The sequence below is a fragment of the Anomalospiza imberbis genome, chromosome 5 (assembly GCF_031753505.1).
Source record: "Anomalospiza imberbis isolate Cuckoo-Finch-1a 21T00152 chromosome 5, ASM3175350v1, whole genome shotgun sequence".
Taxonomy (NCBI): Eukaryota; Metazoa; Chordata; class Aves; order Passeriformes; family Viduidae; genus Anomalospiza; species Anomalospiza imberbis.
In genome coordinates, this window is record NC_089685.1 from 33,365,298 (window position 1) to 33,387,205 (window position 21,908).

General features: G+C 38.4%; 1 protein-coding gene across 17 annotated transcripts in view; it reads right to left on the reverse strand.

Moving 5' to 3' along the window:
* Positions 1-21,908, reverse strand: part of GRIP1 (glutamate receptor interacting protein 1) — a 310,240-nt gene that overhangs the window by 24,773 nt on the left and 263,559 nt on the right. For 11 of the 17 annotated variants that reach the window (XM_068190152.1, XM_068190147.1, XM_068190150.1 and 8 more), the window contains 6 exons: positions 16,486-16,641; positions 11,253-11,439; positions 9,778-9,923; positions 8,679-8,759; positions 1,155-1,224; positions 741-886 (listed from right to left, as the gene is read on the reverse strand). In XM_068190152.1, the coding sequence (XP_068046253.1) occupies positions 741-886; positions 1,155-1,224; positions 8,679-8,759; positions 9,778-9,923; positions 11,253-11,439; positions 16,486-16,641 (786 nt within the window). Of the gene's footprint in view, positions 1-740; positions 887-1,154; positions 1,225-8,678; positions 8,760-9,777; positions 9,924-11,252; positions 11,440-16,485; positions 16,642-17,373; positions 17,530-21,908 lie in introns of all 17 variants that reach the window. The other 6 variants (XM_068190149.1, XM_068190161.1, XM_068190145.1 and 3 more) reach the window with 3 other exon arrangements.

Below are 21,908 nucleotides of genomic sequence, written 5' to 3' on the forward strand. Positions count from 1 at the left end.
GTGAGATTGTAAAGAGCTGAAGAGAAGTGAATCTTCAGTTTGTGCTTTTGTGTAACACTGTAATATAAACACCAGTAGTAACAGTAGTTATAACTGTCTTACTTCCTTTGCACTGCAATGCATAACAACTCACCTGTTGTCTCTAGGTAGAAATTCTGCTCTTATGGAATCCACAGCGGGGAAGACACAAGACTATTAATAGATGTAGGCATAGAAAATTATGGCAGGTCCATTATTCCACTGGGCTGATCAGACATGGTCCCTCCATCAGATATCCAGCACAGTGTGTAAAGTACTACTCACCTTTGAGCATGTGTACAATTGTACCAAAGTCATATTTTTAAGTTTATGGACAAAGCACACACTACACCACTTTGCTGGAGAATTGAAGCCTAGGGATCCACGTTTTGCTAACCATGATTCCAATTTTAAAAGCAGAGAAAATCACAGTACTCTGGTAAGAAACAGACCAACTTTATATGGCTGCACCTGAGGGCCAATTGTCTTTTCAGTGAACTGAAGACCTAATTTTGCAGTGCAGCTCCTGCAAGCAATATAGCCAATGAAAAAATTCAACATTTTATATACCATTAAAATTCTTTTTAGGTGACATTTTCTGATTATCATTAACATAAACCAGACATGTTCAGAAAAAACATTTCACTAAAATTTAAAAGAAATCCCCTATGCTCTAGAAATCCTGAAAATACACACAAATCTGCAGTAGTCATTGCTAATACCGGAATTATCTTCGTCTTTGCGGATCTTTAACTTTACAAGGTCCTCACAGTGCTGAAGGATCTGGACAGCATCTTCCATTGAGCAGTTGTCAAGTCGAATATTATCTATTGCCAGCAACTTATCACCCAGTTCGAGTGTCCCAGTTCTGCAAACAAGCAAACAAGCTTACATGAAACTCAAGTAACATTAAAAGAAAGGTATCTGGAAAGGTCTAAACATTATTATAGAAACAAGATGGATTTTAAGGAAAATTATTTCTTAATATGCCTTCTGTTTTATAACTTTTCACAAAAGTTTTTATTAAAAAAAAAAGCACACAGTCTCTTCACAGTCTCTTACAAGCTCTCTGTTTAACTTGAATTTCGCTGGTTACACACATAAACAGATTTTTATTGGGAGCTCTAATGTCTTACCTGTGAGCAACACTTCCTTTCTTGATATCAGAAATAACCAGAGGGTCCCCTGGTTTTCTGCTTGATGGAGCTGTAATAAAGAATATATACAGACATTTGGTTTTGTTTCTAGATATGCAGATGGACTAATTTTGACCATAAACCAATACTTCATAACATTCTTTACTTGCATTATATTCCTCTCCTAACCCTAAATTATCTGAACTTCAGGTAAAAACTAACACCAGCAGCATATTGGCAAGACTGAATACTCCTCAAGCAGTACAAAATTTCAGAATTGCAGCGACTGGTACAAGTGAACTTGTTCTGAGTTCTGGGTTAGACCAGGACTGAGCCATGTGAAGACATCACAGTACAGCTCCAGTGATGTGTCATAAAATTCTGTGTAGCTGCAACACATAAGGAAGACTTTCTGTCATTACAATCTTTCAGTGCAACTACTAATGATGATCTTTTGCCAGAATAAATCCTGTAATACTATATCCCTGACCAGTAGAGCTGCTCTGAAAAAATATCGAGTGGGCTAGTCCACATTCTTTCCATCCACTTCTGTCCCATCCAGTGCTTAAGGCAGAGGTATGAAGGTAATGCATCCTGGGTGAGAAGAAGGAATCCACTCCCAATAAAGGAGATGCTGTGGACAGGGGCCACACAGCCCATTGGGCTGATACACTATTACCATGTTTGCACAGGTGTGGCTTACATCACACCGATGTTTGCTTCACTGTAACTCACTGCTTCCTCTGAAGCAACCTGTGCCTCTTTCGATGAGTAACCATGCCCTCCTGTACTGCTGCTGGACCTTAAGAATTGTGGACTTTTCCCAACTTTGTACTGGGGATACCTACTAGAAGCCCTGCAATTCCAGTCAGTTTAGTAAAACTCCCATCACTCCTCTCCTTGCACACTTAATCTCTTTTTGGAAGAATCAGACATTAATGGTCAATTTTTCTATCAGTCCATCATGGTTAAAAATATGCTCTGCTCTTCAACACCAGGCATTGCAATTCTTTACCAACTTGTGCAAAAGTATTTGACAAGTTTCCCTTGGCCAGGAAATTTGCTCTGCAATTTTACTTAACTTTTGGTTGGCTAGGAAGCAGTTAAATACACCAGAGGAAGACAACAGTGATCACTATCTACTTCCAAAGGACTGTTTCTTGAAGTGGCTTCACTGAATGCATTATTTTGGAGGGTTCATCCATTTACTGACAGAAGACTGCACTGAAGATCTGATATGGCAAGCAGTCATCTTAGAATTTGAAGGTGAAGACACATTGTTAGACACCTGTGTGGCACATGCTGTCTACCTGTGGAAGAATATCACCTACAGCTGCTCTGTGGTGAACACAGACAGACTTTTGGGACTGTTGACAAAGAGTGTGCTGATAATAAAAGATTGCCATGTGGTATAATGTTCTCAGCTCTCCTGAAAGCACTAATTAGCTTTACACATTTAGTGTTCTTCAACAGCCCCACACCATTCCTGCTCTGTGAACTGAGCCCTCTGCATTCTTTCACAGAAGGTACATTTCCATTAGGCTCCCATACCTGAACTGACAATCACCCAAAAAGCTGCCCATATTGGAGGATCACCTACAAAATCCTGATGTCAGTTACTTTAGCAGCTCATGAATCTTCTCTTTGATGCAAAATGACAGATCTTCACCTACAGCAACCACATAGTAAATTAATAATGACATTCCCAACACAATATGCTAACAGGTCTTGTTAACCTTAGCTGCCCTGGCTGAGTCAGCCTTTGAATGTTCAAAGGAACTGCTCAAGAACTGCTAAACAGCCATATTTCAAATGCAATGTGAAAGTCCAGAAGACAGACATACAAGGACTTTGAAGAAGTTTTAGAAATTTGTCTAAAACAGCATGCTTTCAGGAAACGATTATGTTGCAATTTAGAGAATAGTAATTAACTTTTTGCAGGATATGTAATTTTCATAGCTTGTTTCTCATACTTTCACGTTATGGGTCAAATATATTACAATTCCATAATTTACTTGAATCCGTTGGATTTGTTTTACCAATTAGTATCTTGTTAAAATTTTAGAGTATCACTTCAGTGATTTTTTAATTCTATGTTTTTACTCTCTGGGTTGCCTTACTCTGAGGTTATATGCTACCCACTGCAGGCTAGGATTTGAGACTTGAAATACTTTTTATGAAAGTCATACAAAATTACCAGAACTTAAGAAAACAGTCCATTATTGTTGTAAAAAGAAGAGAGAAGGAACCAAAATGAGGGAAAGAGCACAGCTCAAAGAGCAGAGCCACAAAGTACATGTGGATGCAAAGATTACGATGCTGCACACAAAGTTATCACTGTTTCAAACTGAGGAAGTGTGAACCAGCAGTATTTTAAGAGTTCTCCTGGGCTATTACTTGGTCTGCAGAATGAAAGCCTTTTTGTAGGCACCAAACACAGCTCTGTGTGAAATGAATCCTCCCACAATGAGAAGCAGATACACCAGATACACTTTGTTTTGTTATTGTTCAATGCTCATGGCATACTTCCTACAAATTATTCAAGTTGTGTTGCAGAGATAAAATCATGAATTCCCTCCCGAACTTTTGCACCTTTTTGCACATTACCATAGGCTAAGACTGCCTCCCAAACACTGGTGAACAGATGCTGTCTCCAGCAAGAAGATTGAGTACTATTACACTGATTTTACAGATAAGCAAAGAAAATATAGGAAAATTTTGGTCAAGTATGAGTTTTCAGTGAGCAATTTGAGATATCCATGTTTTTATATCTCACAATAGTTTGTAGAATATAACAGCTTCTCTGTCTGAAATATAACTACTGGCATTTTCAGCAACAGCTGCAGATGAGTAGCATTTCTGTGAGTGCAACCCCATGATCTCAGCATTTCTGCATAAAATCAAGAAGCCACCTGATGAAAATCTTCACCCCCACTCCCAGAATGACATGTCTCAGCACAAGTCTTTTGCAGAGGAAAGAAATACCACCCTAATTTCTCCAGGGTAGCATTAAACCACCTTGACCATGAGATTGCTACCTTTGTCTTTCTGCAATCCTCCATCTCATTCATTATGCAGTATCCATCCCCTTTGTTACACACCACTGTTTCATCTCTCCCCAGAGAGCAGAGAAACTAGAGATCCAGAGGGAAAGCCGTATTTGACCAGTTAATATAGCTACATCAATTAATGCAAGCTTGAAGTGACACTGTACAGCTTCCAGTCTCCACTTCAGAATTATTTCTGGTTTTAAGAGGCCATTAAAAATGAAGCACCTTACCGCTCACCCATCTCCAGCCTTCTTGTTCAAGTCCCAGTTGCCCCTAATCCTGATCATGGCTCAGTCTCTCCCCTCATTTGCTGCCTCTCTGTTACAGCTTTACATTTGTTTCCTCTCCTTGTCCAGTGAAGATCTCATATTTTCTGCTCCCTGTTCCAGCTGTTAGTCTACCTAATGTTCAGCTTTTGTAGAGACCTTAGAGTCTGTATGAATAGCTACAAGTGTACTGAAGAGTGCATAAATTTGTACAGGTACTAAATTTAGTGTTGCAGCTAAACATCTCCTCTTAAGCACGTTGTTGATTGTCTCTCTTTCAATTAATCTTTGATCCTAGGTCTCCATCTCTGGTCTCTACTCTATTCTACTACACTTACCCAGCCACTTGAAAGTAAGTTCAATGAAGTGTTGTCAGTTCTGTGTATCAGCTGTTCCATTATGTTTTAAAAAAACCTCAAACAATGCTCATTTCTTATTTCACTGCTAACTGAAGCAAAACACCCCCACAAAGTGACTTCAACAGATTTTGGGGTGGACATCTCACTCACCACCCAGACAAAATTCACTACTTTCAGCCTGGCTTCAAACTTCGGAGTTTGATCAAGCTGTGAACAAACTGAACAAACAAAGGAAAATGCTCATGTGGAAAAATACTTTTTATACAAAGTCAGCCCATTTATCTACAATGCTGGTTTACAGCTACTAGACATTTTTAAGAATAGTCTGATTAATAAATAGATGAAGGAGCTTTTTAAAATTACACTGATGCAGCTCTTTTGTTCCTTAAGTGTTGGTTCCTGTGGAGCAGCTGAGAAATCTGTTGATATTTTTCTGTCTTGAAAAGAATTACTTGTAATGTTTCAAAATTAAGTAGAGCTTGCCAGGTGAAATACGAAAATATACAGAAGCATGCTTTAGAAAATAAATTTCATAGTCAATGTATGTGTAGATACTTACAAAGCTTGTTTCTGATGAAATACAAAAACTATAAAGCAGACTACAGTACAGCTGCTAGTCAAAGTGACTCAGAGAAACTGATAATAGTTTGGGTGAGATTCTGATATTCTTACCAGCTTTACAGCGTCTTATTCCTTGAGTAATCCCATTAGCTTCAGAGAGATTATTTATGAAGCAAGGTGCTGCAGTTCATTACCAGTAAGGATATCAGAATCTTACATAAGACAGAAAAAAAGAAAAGGAAAGGAAAAGAAAGCTGTTAACTACAATTACCAGAATCCACTAGTAAGTCATTCTACTGGACATCATTCAATGTTCTTGACAAAAAAATAATTAGTCTATGATAAAGTAGCCAGTTGCCTCAAAAACCTTGAAAAAGAAAATCTATATTCATTACACAGTTTAAAGTCAATGTCAATGTCAAATAAATTGAAACAGCTTTGAGTACTACTAGCACTACTTGTAAATGTTCCTTCTTCTAGGGAATGATTCTGTCATAAAAGCATAATCACATGCACAGGAACACTCCTGTGTTTTACTTGGATGATATAATTTTAAGAACTGAGACCATCTATTTGCTTTAATCAGGTAACTGGGTGTGAAACTAGTGATATGTGAAATATTAAATATATAGTCACGTGCATTTGCAAAATATAAGACTATGAAATAAGGTCTTTATTGAATGTAAGTATCTGTCATTGGTAAAATTAGACAGATATTGTAGAGGTAAGGGAGAAATGACAGGACTGCAATGTGTGTATGAAGGCAACAGTGGGCAAGACCACAATACTGGGAGATAACCGACATGAACTATCCAAAACTCAGAGCTCTGGATTAACATTAACAATGATGCTCATGAAACTCTCTTTCTTCTGTCCTGCTTTTAAGGGGTTATGTTATCTAAAGGGATTTTTAATGTTTTCTGTTATTTTTCTCTTGCATTAATAAATCTGAAACTAAGGAAAGTCTCTTCTCCTATTACAAGTCTTGTTTTTCAAAGACCATGAATTAGCTTAATTGTCTTTAGTGCTGTGTGTCATCTCAGACATGCCTTCAATAAAGCACTTGGTTGTAACTCCATGCAAGCACTCTTGGTGTCCATTACCATGGAAAGCAATTCCAAGAAAGAGAAAAAGATTCCTCTTCTAGGATCTCTGACTCCTAACAACTGACCTAGAAGAACTCTTGGACTAAAAAATAGACAAATTATTACAAGCCAGCCCAAAGTGAAGCTGCACTTCCCGTCTAACAAAAAATGTCTGTCTTGTCTGTCAGATTAGGAAATTTCCTGACTTTCTCATACAAATCCCAAACTAAATGGCGGGATATGGAAAGTAAGAAAGGCGTTTCTCTGTAATGTTTTAATAGCACTTTATCATTTACCATTAATTCCACTAACTTAAGAAGGACGAGGATGAAAGAGGTTTCTAACACTTTTAAGAGATCAAGCTCACAAATGAATGAATCTGACTACTTCCATCCCCCCTGCTTAAGACGTAACAACTCTGCCAAGTTTCCCTTAGTATTTGTTTCTTTAAAGAAATCATATAGCTTTCTGAAAATATCACTAATAAATGGCATGCTAATGTGTTAAAGTGTCCTGACAGAAATTTGACAAAATGAATACAAAATGCTTGTATTCTTCAAATCATACTGCCTTATCTAGTAGTTAATTAAGTAAAACAGAACAAAACACTGAAAAGCAAGCATGACATGCAGCAATTCAAGACTTCTACCAGTTATTAATATAAACCATTTAAGACCATGTAAATAATTTATCCTTGATAAATTTTATATTAATTAAATACTATTAATGAGATAACTATATATAAGAGATTATTTAATTTCAATATTAAAGATAATGCAGTATATTCACAAGAGCAGCGCTAAGACTAATTACATGTTACTCTAATTATATAAAGCACTAATTTTATAAAGCACTAATTTTTGGAATTAAATTCCAGATCAGTAAGGCATGCTTTAAGTTTGGAAGAGGAGTACTAAAAACTAAATTCCAAGAACATTAGCTTTCCATGAAAAGTTTATTCCTATAAACAAAAAAAGTAGATGTCTGCATTCCAAAAAACAAAACAAATCAAATTACTAGGAAGATCATATTTTTTCAATAACCTTACAAACCTTTATCAATCTCATGAACAACATTTAAATAGAACAGCTTTGCTCCAGGTTTTCTCATTTCTCAATATTTTCATTCGCACAGATACATGTAGACCTATGATTTTGCCTCAAATACCACATCACATCTTACAGAGTCCAGCAGTTACTCATTCAAGTGTGCAACACAAGCAAACAGACCTGCAGTGTCTCCCATTTGCTCCTCAGATGTAATCCTTAGCACTGAGATCCCTGCTGTACGTTTTATTAACCATATTCCACTGTGCTGGTAAAAGCTTTGAGAATACAAGACAAAGCACAATCTTCCCCCTAGACACATGAAAAACTCCAAAGGAAGACTAATAGGCTAAGAAAGGCCACAGCCATAAAAGAACGTTAATTCTGATGACACCAGATTCTGCAGTGTCAAGCCTATTAATTTTGATATGGATTGTTTTTCCTTCCATCAAGAGCTGAATTCAGTATCCTGGAGTTTACCTGGTCAAAATCCAGTTCTAACACATTGTTTTACTGTCTCCTCACAAAATAAGTATAGGAACACTTTTAATTTCAAACCACAGCAACAAATACTATTTGAGAAACAGACTGATGCAGGCTCTTGTGACCTTCTTCAGCAATCTCCACAATGCCCAGTGAAAGTGTGTGCTCCTCCTGAATGTGTGTGCTGCGACCCACACATTCAGGAGTGCCCAAAAGTTCTAGAGACTGAGGATGTACCTGGGTTCTGAAGCAGAAAGTAACCCTATGTGGATCTTCATGTCTGTGAGACCCTTCAGTGGGGTTCTGTTCAGAAGCCTGTGAGGGACCATGACAGACTTTGCTATAAACTTCACAGCTATGGAAATACTTTTGCATGGATCTAATTCTGCTGATTTTTTTTTTTTTAACAAATAACTTTAATAGGAGTTAAATATGTACTCTGCATGAAGTGGTAAGTCAAACATTAGATTTGGCAAACTTCTGGCTTTGTTAACTATTTGAAGGAAGTACAAATATATTACAAAACAGTACTTCAGAAGAGAAAAAGCAGTAAAAGAAGGCAGAAAAAGAAAAAATAAGTTTATACCAAAAAAAATGTTAGTCTGTAGCTACAAGATCTACTATCTGCAGATTATTCCATAGCCGTGGTCTGAAAAATAAGCCCTTGCACTTACAACTTATGGTGATGCCAAGTTCCACATTATGCTTCTTTGGTAGTTTCACATGAAATGTTCCACTGCTTGGTATAACTGATTCTATAAAAAAATATTTAAAATGTTAGATAATTTATAAGGCACAGCAATTCCATGAGCATGGAACTATACATGTAAGTCGATGAAATCACATCATAGTCACAAGGCAGGGATGAAACATGGGTGCTAAAATGAAGGCGGTATGATTTATAACTCTACTGGTAATTTCATGGTAACTCCATTTTTTTTAAGGTTTAACTGAATTTGTGGAGATTGCATGGGCCAGCAGCCAGCTGAGACTGCAGGTTTTTAGCTCATATGCAAGTTCTGTGAGCACAAGGGAAAATTTTACTGCTGGAAGACAGATTTTAATTAAAAGGACAGGAGATTGAGTCGTAAGGATTTCTGACCTTTGTTGCTGCAGGACTAACACTTATTTTTAACTGTCCACTAAGGTAACTGCCATGACTTTAACATCTAGTGGGAAGAAAACTAATCCAGTGGTGCACACACATAATGTGTACTTTATATACACAGTTTGTGATTTCATGGGTATATTCTATATGCTTAAACACATTACAGAATAAAGGAATGCCATTAGTAATAATACTCACCGGGAAAATTAACAATGATTCTTCTGGTCTTTATTAATTAATTTTCTATTATTTTATTTAGAGATACTGTAAGTGAAATACCTCAAGAGGTTTTTTTGTTTATCCACCCTTTTTAATACTTTTCTGTCTTGTGAAACATTTCATTGTTTGGCCTGAGAAGGATTTGTCTCTGTTTAGCAGAACATTTCTATCTCAGGCCAGAAAAACCTCCGGAAATAACTCAGAGGAGAGACAGTCACCAGATCTTACTACAGGACCTGTCATTTCTATTTGCTTTCAGAAGCAGACTGCAGGGCTGTGTGAAATGAGAAAGCTGTACAAGAAACCACGCTTCAAATAAGTCACTTGAAAACTGAATGGTGTAGATGTGAGAAGAAAACCTCTACCTCAGATGCCTAACACTTGCAACGTACTTGGGATTTATTCCTTCATTTTTCTTGCAAGACAGAATAACAGGACATTCATACCTGCAACATCAAATTCTATTTCCAAAGTGACCTTGTTGGTGATAGAGGAATCTCTGAGCAGTTGATTGGCCTCATCAAATGTGCTGTCTTCTGTTGGGATACCATTTATTGACACTATTCTGTCTCCTATTTGCAGCACCCCACACCTTGGTACAAAACGATACAAAACAATCATCAGATATGCATGTTACCAGAACCAGCAGTATCACAGAATCACAGAATCATTTAAGTTGGGAAAATGCTTTAAGATCACTGAGTCCTACCATTAACCCAACACTGACAAGTCCACCCTTTCCATGTGGAATTGCCATATTTACATGTCTTTTAAATACCACCAGGAATTGAGTCTGAACTACTTCCCTGGGCAGTCTGGTCCAGTCCTTGACAATCTTTTTTACTGAAGAAATGATTCCTAATATTCAATCTAAACCTCCCCTGGCGCAACTTGAGGCTATTTCCTCTTGTCCTGTTGCGTGTTATCTGAGAGAAGAGACCAATCCCCACCTGGCTACATCCTGTTTTCAGATAGTTGTGGGGAGCTATAAGGTTCCCCTCGAGCCTCCTTTCCTCCAGATTAAACATGCCCAGCTCCCTCAGCTGCTCCTTGTTAGAGTTGTTCTCCTTCACCAGCTCCACTGCCTTTCTCTGGACACACTCCAGCAACTCAATGTCTTTCATATAAAGAGGGGCCCAGAACTGAACACAGCACTTTAGGTGCGGCCTTACCAGTGCCAAGTAATGATCACTGCCCTGGTTTGGCTGGCCATGCAGTTTCTGATATGACCCACCTGATCAAACACCTTCAACCAGACCTTGAAGGATAATTATGGCATAGCAGCTCAACAAGCTACCTAGGCACAGAAGCTGCTGCCCCTTTGCACCACTACACTATCTGGCACTCCCAGTATGGGTCGTGCCCTCTAGGTGCTGGGACCCAGGAAGAGGGGTCTTCATGCTTCTACCCCACCCATGGACATCATCTGTGCCTCTGACTCTGGGTTGCAGGTGAAATGGCATCTGGTGCTTGTCTGTGCAGCTGCTATCATTCTCATGACACGATTAAATACATATATAAGCATGAAAATGTAATTGAAATAATTAGTAAGTCAAACTTCTGGTACTCCCTAAAATTTGATTCTGTACCAATCCTGAACAGAGCTGGTTATAGCTTTCCCCCTGGCACGTTCAATTATCACTATTTTGACTTCACTGTTTTTTCTGATTTTTGTTTTGTTTTGTTTTGCATGAATATAGCTTCCAGTCTCCTTCTGGAGGACTCTGCACACTGGTGCTTGTCATTCTTGTATAGCTGATCAAGTGCATGAAACACCATTGTCAGAACAGAAAGTGTATTTCTTGCCCCAGTCCATTGAGCAAAGCCCTGCAATTTGTCACAAACTGAAAGAAAGCAACAAGCCCAAAGTACCCGAGGAACGCTCACCAACTGTATTTAGCAGGTAATTAAAGAGCCTCACCTTTCCGCAGGACTGTCAGCCTCAATATAGGAAATGAGAGGTGGAGAGGACAAGGTCTCAGTAGCGAACACGCTACCCTGGAGCTGTATCCCAAACCCCACTATGGGGTCAGCTGTCAGCACTACTTCTGTGGTTTCTGTGTGGACGACCTGCCCAGCCAAACCAACAGTGCTAGAGGCTAAAGACACTATAAAACAGAGCAGACCAGGAGGAAAGACATTAATATACAGCAGAAGTTCCATTGCTTTTTGAGAAAATTGATCTTTACAATAAATCTAGTCAATGAAACGTCTCTTTAAAAGTCAATTTAGGCTAAAGTTTATAAATTATGTATAAACAGTTATGGCATATAAGATAATAGAAAACAACTGGTTGTATGCTGGAACGCAAAAAGATAGTTCTTGTTCTGAGTAAAATAAATGTGTTTGATAGCCCCACCCCAAAAATCTCAGGACATCCTTGAATTCTGTTTGCATTAGGTTGGAGACATGGATAAGCAGAACTTTTAACAGGAACTAAGGCAATTGGAGGCATAAGCCCAGCTGTTATTCAGGCAGATTCCTCTTTTGAACATCTCACAGCAATTCATTGTTGTTAGCAACAAAGCACATGGATCAGTCTTGCTTGCAAGAAATAAGGATGCCTTCTTCTTGTACATGTTTACTGTAAGTCAGCAATTTGTCAGGTTAACTGGGTAATGTAAGGAAGTTGAACAAACCACTCTGTTTTGGCAACCAGTATATCTCAAGGGATTGTGAGAAAAAAAATTTCTGTGGGGTCTCTCAAAGCCACTGGGAGACCCTTCTAGGAGAAACTCAGGCAGCTACTTCTGTTCCCCTGCTTTATTCATACTTTTTCTGAAAGGCTGCAGTACAGAACAAATCAAGACAAAACTAACACTGAGATTTAATACAATTACTTGTGAAAGGAGGGGACTGCACTTTTGCCTCCCCGATCTCTGTCTAAACATCTATTGTATTATGGTTTGAATTCCCCCCAGTGACAAACTATTGCCTTTCATTATGTCACACACAGAAAGCTAGAGTTTTTCAATTCCTGTTCAGTAGTAATAATCCCTTCAATGCCAAGGATTTGGAATGGTTTTGTGTTATAAATCTATGTCATTACCTCTTCACCTCTAATTTCCTTCAAAACCCTTTTCTGCCTGTAAAATTTCACAGTTTATTTGAGGGATAGTTTACCTGTGCTTTTTTTTTTTTTTCCTCTTAGATGCAGGAAAAAAATTTGACATTATAGATAATATTAGCCTAACTGTAAAAATATGTCAGAGGTTATATAAGTATTTTCCCACACTATGGGGCTGCAAGCATTAGACTTTTGCTCTATATCAGTTAGTATAAATCTGATTGATGTGGCACAGTTGGCAATGACAGTTCTTTGCAAAATTTTCACTTGCCAAAAACCTCACAAGTTTCTGTTTTCTCCCAGCAAAGCTCCTTCCCACTCTAAAACTGTCTCTTCCAAATAACTGTGAATTCTTCCTCATATCTTGTTTTAAGTTTTCTTTCTAAGAATTTTGCATTATTTCAGATACTCAATAGCTTCCTTCTCACTGTTTCTTTTATCTGCACTCAATAAGATATGCTTATACACAAATGCATATACTAAAAATCTGTTCTTAGACATTTCCATCAGCTTTAGCATTTATTGCATGTGAGAAATAGGTTTTTCCAGCCCTCATTGTTTCAAAGGCCAAAATATAATGAAACCAAATAAATTAATATAATACCTAAAACACCTTCTAGAAACATCTTAATTTAGGGCATTCAATCTCAGGAAAGTTCAATTTTCCCTTTCTTAAATGTCATAACAATTACTTGTTAACTTCATCTCTATTTCCCATTACTTATATCTCTATTCCCTCCATGCAGCAGGTATCTAGTTGACTCTGTAACCTTCTTACTCTTTTTATAATGTCGTACCAGGAACCTAAATATCTCATAAAATTTATTTCAACTTTCAGGACAGTAAAAGTTTTAATTCACATTGGGAAATTAAGTCACTATCTGTGGCATTTAAAACTCACTCTGATAAACATTTTGATGATGTCAATGCTTAAGTATGACAATTAGGAACACCTTTCACTCTGAAAGAAAAGGAAAGAGAAACAGGAACAAAAAAGACCTTCAGAGATGAAAATTATCCTTTCCTAATCATGTAACAATAGCTATCTCCTAAGACTCTGTAAAATGTCACAGGTACCCAAATCCATGATTTAGAGCACACTGGGGTTTGTAATTCAACAGTAACGGTAGCAAGAAACTCTGACATTTTTTGGCTCCTTGAGGGATTAGAATTTTTACAGGCCAGGAAGCAGCGCTGTTGATTTAAAAAGGGGACATGGATGTGTTTGTAGTTCCAGTGAACACTGGTTGCTATTGCTAGGGGTACATTCCAGCATAGTTGTAGAGTTCTCGTCTAACTCTTAGCAACATTCCTGGGGGCTGGTTTGCTATATGCTCTGCAGTTATGTAAATAATGATTGTGAATTTGAAGATTATGTACTTGGAACTTTTACGCCTGCAGTTATACAAGAAGCAGAACAAGATATGCTTCAAGGTGCATCTATGGATTATTATGCCTCTAGTCTCCCACTCTGACCCACAAGAAATTGAAAAATGTTCGCAATTCCTCCTGATAGCTGTTGAGAAAAGAGCACCCATGCATGTCTAAAACCGTCTCCAATTTCTACGAGATATGCAACCCTAGTAATATAAATTGGTATAAATTATGTCTCGCTTCCAACCACTAATAGGGACCTATTAGAAAATACTTCAGGATTTTAACTTAAACAAAATAATAATCTAAGTGTTTCCACAATGAATTCCACACCTTAAACAAACAAGCAAACAAAACCAGAAGAAGAACAAAACCTGAAAACAAGTGGCATAAAAAAAAGCTTGAGGCAGAAGGGCATGCCCTCAGTTTTTACAGCCACATATTTAGAAAGATCTGCATAACTAATGCAATGATTGTTAAATCATGACCATAAAAGTCTTGTAACCCCTTGTGCCATCACACTTCATGAATTATGCCATGATCACATTATGTTGTGCAAGTATTCTTAAATAACTGGCAATGTAAACTTTCTAGCAACCTACATATTTTTATTCCCAAGTAACATTCTAAAATATGTATTAAAATTTACCTTAATAAAACTCTCAAATGATCCAATTGGATTAAAGAAAAAAAAATCCCACTAAAATTAGGAGTGTGCTACTCCTTTCCATGAAAAGCACAGCAGTCAATCTACCTGGTTCTCACAAGTCTCCCACAAAGGGACAGGTGTCCCAAGTCTTGTCGATGGATAGTGGAAAGGTACAGGACTGGACATTCTCTATCCTGGTCCATTGTAGGACATTCAGAGCAGTGTGGGTCTCTTAAGCTGGCTGTTACTGCTGTCACAAGTATGGGTATAATTCTACTAACTAACAGAGTAAGGAACTCTGCATGGGCTGATAAGCAAACTCACAAAGAGAGCAAACAAGTCTGGCTGGCCAGCCAATTCCTCCAAAGCCAGTTCTAGTTCGGGGTTGTTGATGTAGTCACCGGTTATAATGAGGCAGTGACTACTCAGTGATGGGGCCAGTTTCACATATTTTGTAATGCTCTATATCAAGACCTCACAATGCAAATGGGTAATAAACTACTGCACAATGAAGCCTCATCCTAACTTCTCCAATCTAGAGATTTATTTACTCATAGCAGCTTGTCATCCCCAGGGCCTTCTGACTTTAAAAATCTTTTAGGTGGGCTGCAGTACTTATGTGACTGCTCCACTTAAATGCCACATCACTGGCCTTATTTTGAGTCTTTGCAAGACAACATGGACAGGGCTTCCTTGAAGGAAAAATATCTGAAAAATTTAATGAAGTTACAGCTGTGTCCAAGATCCATAACAGGATTAGCTTTGAGGATTTCATCCTTTGTTGAACAGCTAAAATGTAGCACAATTGATGAACGACTTTTTGCATTGATTTTACTATTCAAATCAATTACTACTAGTGCAATGCTACTACCGTTTCTCATGTACAGAGAAGAACACGTAAGAGATGGACCTCTACTGATACCGTAGCATGACAGACACAGTATCCCCCTGTGACCCAAAAGAATGCATTAGAAGCTAACATGTCAACAGATGAACTGTGAAAAATGGCTGATTGCATTAAAAACAAAAAATGCACTTACAGGCAAATGTTATGCAAAAATATGTACTTTACAGAAGAAATAAGAACAAGCAAGCAACAAAAACTGCAAGAAAGCAAAACCTCAGCTCCTCTCTAATGTATTCTCACAATTCTGTAGTGACTGGCCTTGGAAGCTGCTGGTTTACTCTGGTTTTACTATGACCATGGGGAATCTTTAAAACACAGCAGCAGTGCTGTAATGTGCAGCAGCTCAGTTCTTTCAAAGTGGACTTCTGAGCATTGTTATCTAGAGCAAATGATTTATAGAGCATTTCTCACCTCCCTGCTCTGGAGGAACTGAGCTACTGTGGATCACACAAAGATGGACAAATCAAAAGAGAGGTGGCACTTGCATGGAGTCTGGAAAAAAATGCACTGCCACAGCCACACTCTTTCCAGCCCAGTGAATGCTTAGCAATATGCAAAACAGAACAGCCTGAATAGATCTGTTCTGGCTTGGGAAATGACTGATGCACAGGCAATCCATGCTTTCAATCCCAGAGAGTGGTCTAATAAGACTATTTAGTCTTCACTGTAACTTGTTGCTCTCCCTCCCCAAAATAACTGTACAGGTCATGGTGTAGATGTGAACATTAGAAGTACCTAGGAGGTGCCGTGGCAAGCTCTGCCTTCCCTAATGTGACAGCTGGTTGAGCTTACCAGCAATCTGTTTTTGACCATTCAGCTATGAATTCTATTCCCTAATGGACATTGGAAGAGTTAAAAAAGGAATTTGAAAATCACTTCATAATGGTGTAACAAACTCTTCCAGCACTGTCTAAAGAAAACATTCCTTTATAAATTTCAGATGAGATAGTTATGCTGCATAGCATCTACTCATCTCAGTTTAGCACTGAACAAATATTTTTACCCTTATGCTTCCCTACATCTACCAGAAACTCCCTCTTCTGTCTAGAATATATGTGTATTAATTAAGCTACTGTGCAACTTTTTTTTCTGCATCTTCCCCCTCCTCCACCCATTCATTCACTGCACATTTTTGAGCAGATGCAGTTACCACCTACAGGAGCTTTTGAAGTCCTTCTTTTTCATCCTCCGCCTCATCATTGTCCCACGTGGGCTGGTGGAGTAGAGGCTGCGAGGCAAGGTCCCCATGTTCAGGGAACTCAGGCTGTATGCACTCATGGAGGTAGGAGAGAAGGATGAAGACACCAGAGCTGCTGTAAGAAATCAAACACTTGGCATACAGCACTCAGTCTTCACAGAAGAGTGCGGCACATGCCTGTAACTCGTCAATGAATCAAACATTTTATGGACAGGCTGTGTATGATGCACAGGAATGGTTTGTGCATTTCTAGTAACAAAGACATTAAACCACACAGGTGACCCTAAGAAAAAGTAAAGCCAGCATTTCATGAGAACACTTGCTGGAAGCTAACAAAGATAATGTAGACACAAAAGGTATATTCATAGTATACAACTTACTTTAAGCAAAGCATGTTAAATTAAATTTTTAAACACATATCCCCAAACTAATGCAAATTAATATATCTAGATACACTGATTTTAGAAATGCCTTTTTGTAGTAGGTAATTTCTGACAAAGATTTGCTAGCATTGCTTTGCATTCAAAAATCATGCTTTATATACACTTTTCCAATCCAGTGGTCTACTCATACATAGAAGAAGAGCTGATTAATTCAGAATTTTCAAGCCTTTTCCTGTCTACAAAGGCTGCTTTGTTACAGAGAGGAAAAGGTGTAAAATGTCAGAAATAACCTTGGCATGGCTATGAAAAAGTGTAGCATCCATAAACCGAAAAGGTTTTAGAGCCTGAAATGGGAAAAGTATGAGTGAAAGAAGAAGGGAGGGAGGGAGGAGGAGGAAGAGAGAGGAGGAGGAAGTAGAAGAGGAAAAGAGAATATGTCAGCAGGAAAAGGTGTGGAACGTTACGAAGGCTTTTTTGAGGAGGCGCTTTCTGGAATTTCAAGGCTGGCATCCTGCAATGGTCAGGGTGGTAGGTGTTATAATGGTGGTAGGTGAGGAGGCTGCTGTGGCTGTTGGCACACGAATCCCAGGTAAGTTGCCTGTTGCTTCTTTCAACCTTCACTGCTCGCATGAAGGGATGATGGAAAATCAGAAAACAAAAGGACCAGAGAAGAGGCAAAAGTAACTGAATTGCACAAACAAAACCAAAAGAACCCACAAATCAGAAGTGAAAGAAAGAAAACAAATTTTAAATCATAAAATAAAATAAAATAAAATAAAATAAAATAAAAGTTGGTCTTGTCTTATCAGTCGGTTCTAACTTGAGGAGCAGAAATAATATTTTTTCTCAGAAAAAAATGTTTCTGATTGAGTTTTTTTGCTTTTTTTTGGTATTTGTTTCAAAAATTATGATTACTGAATCAATTTCTAATCTCTTTCTAGCTTAGGGGCTAAGATGGCAAACTTTCTCAGAAAATACTAAGATACTACATATGACCAGTAACTGAAGGTTAATAACTCTCTGCTCGCATTAATCTATTTTAAAAAGTCCAACCAGATACTTTACATGGCACTGCCTAGAATGGAGATGCTTCCCTGCCATTTCAATTTACTGTATTGACATTTTAATTTTGCCACAATCTATTGCTGGCATTATCCTATTCTGTGCAGTAAATGACTTCCCAATGTCAGCAGCAGGAAAACTCTATCCTGAAACCTGGTTAATAAAGAAAACAGGTCTTATTGATTAGATGGATTTGCAATTTAGTATTTTTGTTTTGTGGTTTTTGGTGTTTTGGTTCTTTTTGGTTTGTTTTTTTTTTTTTTTTTTTTTTTAATCTTCAAAACTTTAAAATGATCCTTCACTGGATAAAATTTGAGACCATATTTGATTTTTTAATTGCGGATTCTATGTGCCACAAGTGAAGACCAGTATTTACTAAGAGAACGGGAAGAATTTCAGTTGTCAAATCTTAAAGGGATTGAAGTCTCCCTTGATTAAATACAGTATATTCATCATTAAATTCAGCATGCCTGTATCCTAGCTGAACCACAAAGGCACAGTTCAAACTGGGAAGGATTCACTGAATTTTTTGTCTTAATAGACACCAAGGGATTCACCCATACTACAGAATCATGAAATGGATTGGGTTTGGAGGGACCTTTAAGACCATCTTGTTTGAACTCTGCTATCATGGGAAGGGACTCCTTTCACTAGACCAGGTGGCTCAGGGCCCCATCCAAACTGGCCTTTAACACTTCCAGGGATGAGTCAGCCACAACTTCTCTGGGCAACCTGTCCCAGTGCCTCACCACCCTCGCAGTGAAGAATTTCTTCCTAATATCTAATCTTAGCCTGTTTCTAAATCTGTTTCTATAAAACAGAGTTTGCTGTCTTTGTTCCATGAACTGTATTACCTGTGTCCCTCAGCTACTTGCTATACCTATAATGGCTGCAGACTTGTCTGTCCCCATGCTGGCATTTAACAGGAGCCCAAAACCTTGAGCATTTAGGTTGGACCTACACCTTGTGTTCATATCTTATTCTATGAGATAAAATTAGGGGGGAAAAGGGCAGCCACCACAGCAAGCCCTGTGCCCTGGCAGAAGGAAAGCTGTCCTTTGGTTTCACTTCGTATTACATGAGCACTGATGTGCTAATTGCCTGACAGTACTACTCCTTCTGACTCAAAAGTGATGCCTCTCTCTACAGGGTGGATCTGTGAGATGCACACCAGGGAAGGGACAGGGAAAGGGGAGCACAGGGGCTCACCATGTCCCTTGCAGCCTGCTGGAGTGGTGGAGACCCTGCAGGCCCTGGAGCTGTCTGATCTGGCTCTGTGTCTTCAGTCAGATTTCCCTGGAGTTGCATCCCTCCCTGAGAGCACACTCTGTGCCCTGGCATGTACTTGAATCAAAAGAATTATTTTTTTGCACCAATAACAGATATCAAAAGTAAGGAAGGGGTGCAATGTCAGCATCAGGCTGGGTCTGTGCCCCCGGGGTTCCTCATCCACTAGCACCACCACCCTCAGGGATTTTGGAAAATCTCATGTTAGCCAGAAAAGTCCCAGAAACACCTGAAGCAGCCTGATATGGCCTTATGTTTCTTAGAGACTTAACATGTCTTCTCAGATAAAACCGTCTCTTCAATTACGTGCACAGAGAGAGATATTTCTTAACTTAACTATGGTGAAAAAATTAAAATCTGATAAGAACAATGTGGCCAGGTGGATTTTCAATATTTTCAAGCTACTGTGAGCCTTGTTTAATTAAAAAGATTGCTTCCAGCAGGAAATTATCTGGCAGTCCTTGAGATTCTTTCTTAATGTTTTACTTTCATGCCGAGAGTAGAGATAAAAAAGTCCCACAAAGTGGGAAAGTACACAAATTCACTTTGCTCAGCTTGTAGAAAGACAGTCCCAATTCAACAAAAGTTCTGTAAAAGAAAATCCTTTTCTGTGTAACCATAGTAATTTAGTGGTAATTTCAGCTTTTCCAGTACAGGGTTGTGTATACTAAATATAAAACTAATGGGGCAGCAAGAGAAATGAATGTCAGCAGCACAGTATAAAGAAAAAAAAACATGAAAAGGAATCCTATCTTTTATAGAGCTCTCTACTTTATTTTAGGGCTAAAATTTCCGTTTATTTTATATACTGACTTTCCTGCCTGTTTTAAATTCCTAACATATTCCCACAAGACCAATAACTGAGCTCAGCAGATACAGCCCTAATGACTCAGCTTATTTCAGACATAGCAAGGGAGATTTTCACTCTCTGCAGCCTCTAGGTCATACCACACCTGATGAAAGGTTGTTTCTAAGAGGGAACTTGCTTACATATGCTTGTTATATCTTGAATTGGTTATGATATTGTGGTAGCACCACCTGGTGAGGGGCTAGAACGGTCTGTAGACATCCTAGTTATTCTGCCTTACTGAAGAAAGCAACTTAATTACTTTAGGGATACTTTTCCCTAAAAGATGCTCTTATATATCATCTTTTGCAGGTCAATTTGATATGATTTTGTAACAGACAGTTGTTAACTCTTGGCATAGCAAGAACATTGCTTTTTCTAAGCATCTACACAGGTTACCAGAACATTAACAGCATCAATCTGTTATAAATGTTGGTTAACAAACCGACTGCTTCAAGTAATACAATCATCTACCCAAATCATTGCCTCCAGCATTTGTCTTCCCCAAAAAAACCAGTCTTCAAAATTCTTTCACCATTCAGAAATTAATTGCATGACATCTCTGCTTCAAAAAAAGAGAAAGATCTGTTTGCAATGTACTGTCATAACTGAAAGAAATGGAAGTATATTGCAAATTTGACCTCCATTTCATTCTGCTTGCGCTAATGTTATCATCCTCTGCTCCTTGTGGCTCTAAGCAGCTTAAGTAGAAAAGGGAAAGAGCCGAGTTCAGGGACAACACGTAATTGCAAAGGTTACTTTTTGTTCACCCTGGTCTAGGAGAAACTAATGTCTCCTCTGTCACCAGTTCAGTATTCCCTACTCTGAGAAACTGTCTAGAACACCACTTATCAAGGGACAACCTGGATGTTGCATGGATGTCCCAGAACATTTACCATCACTGACATTTCGAGACCTCAGAAATCTTGTCGTGGTCTAAAGGAGGCAGAAGCACAGTACCACAGGCTTAGAAAAACTGTACCACTGGTTGGTGCTGCAACACATGTACCTATTCTCTGTGCATTTGATAACCCTTGTTACTCATTTGATGTCTATCAACGTGTGCTATTTTAGACTGATTTTAAGGATTACTGTGAATTAGGCACTTTTTCACGATCAGTTAGAAGACAAGATAGGTGGCCTCCATCTTCAAATACTAAGACATTTTACAAACATTTGATTTGATAATGAAAAGCCACTCTATTCAAGCATGTTGGTATGAAATAAATATCACAGTGAAAAGGTCCGTAAATGGTTCCAAATGGTTTTCATAAGCACTGACAGTGAATGTGTGAAGCAATCGCAGAAGCACTTTAAAAGAAGATGGCAATAAATAATAATGCCATTAACAAGAGAAAATATGGGAGGGGTTTACATATTTAAGGGGAGAACAGGTTAACACCTGCTAACTACCTTAATTAAGTGACCATGACTATCAAGTCAATATGCTGAAAATAAGTTGGCTGTGGTACTACTTCCCCACTCTAAATTTAAGAATCAGTGTAGAGATTGATTTACAGAAGTGTCTCGTAGCAGCCCCAGCAATTGCAACAGTAGACTCAACAGGTGTCTTTACGTGCATTTGCAAGTTTGTAGAGGTATTTCTTAGCAAAACATTTCCCTCTCTGGCCATAGAAATCTCAGACGGTTCACAAGACCAAGAAATCACAGAGCTGCTCAGAAACTGCAGAAACATAACGTGGGGAGCTGAAACATTTACAGACATAACTGCAGTGATAGCTTTGACCATTCAGCTTGGGCAGGCAAAGTGCAAGAAAGAAAGAGAAAGAGGTGTTTGGTGCT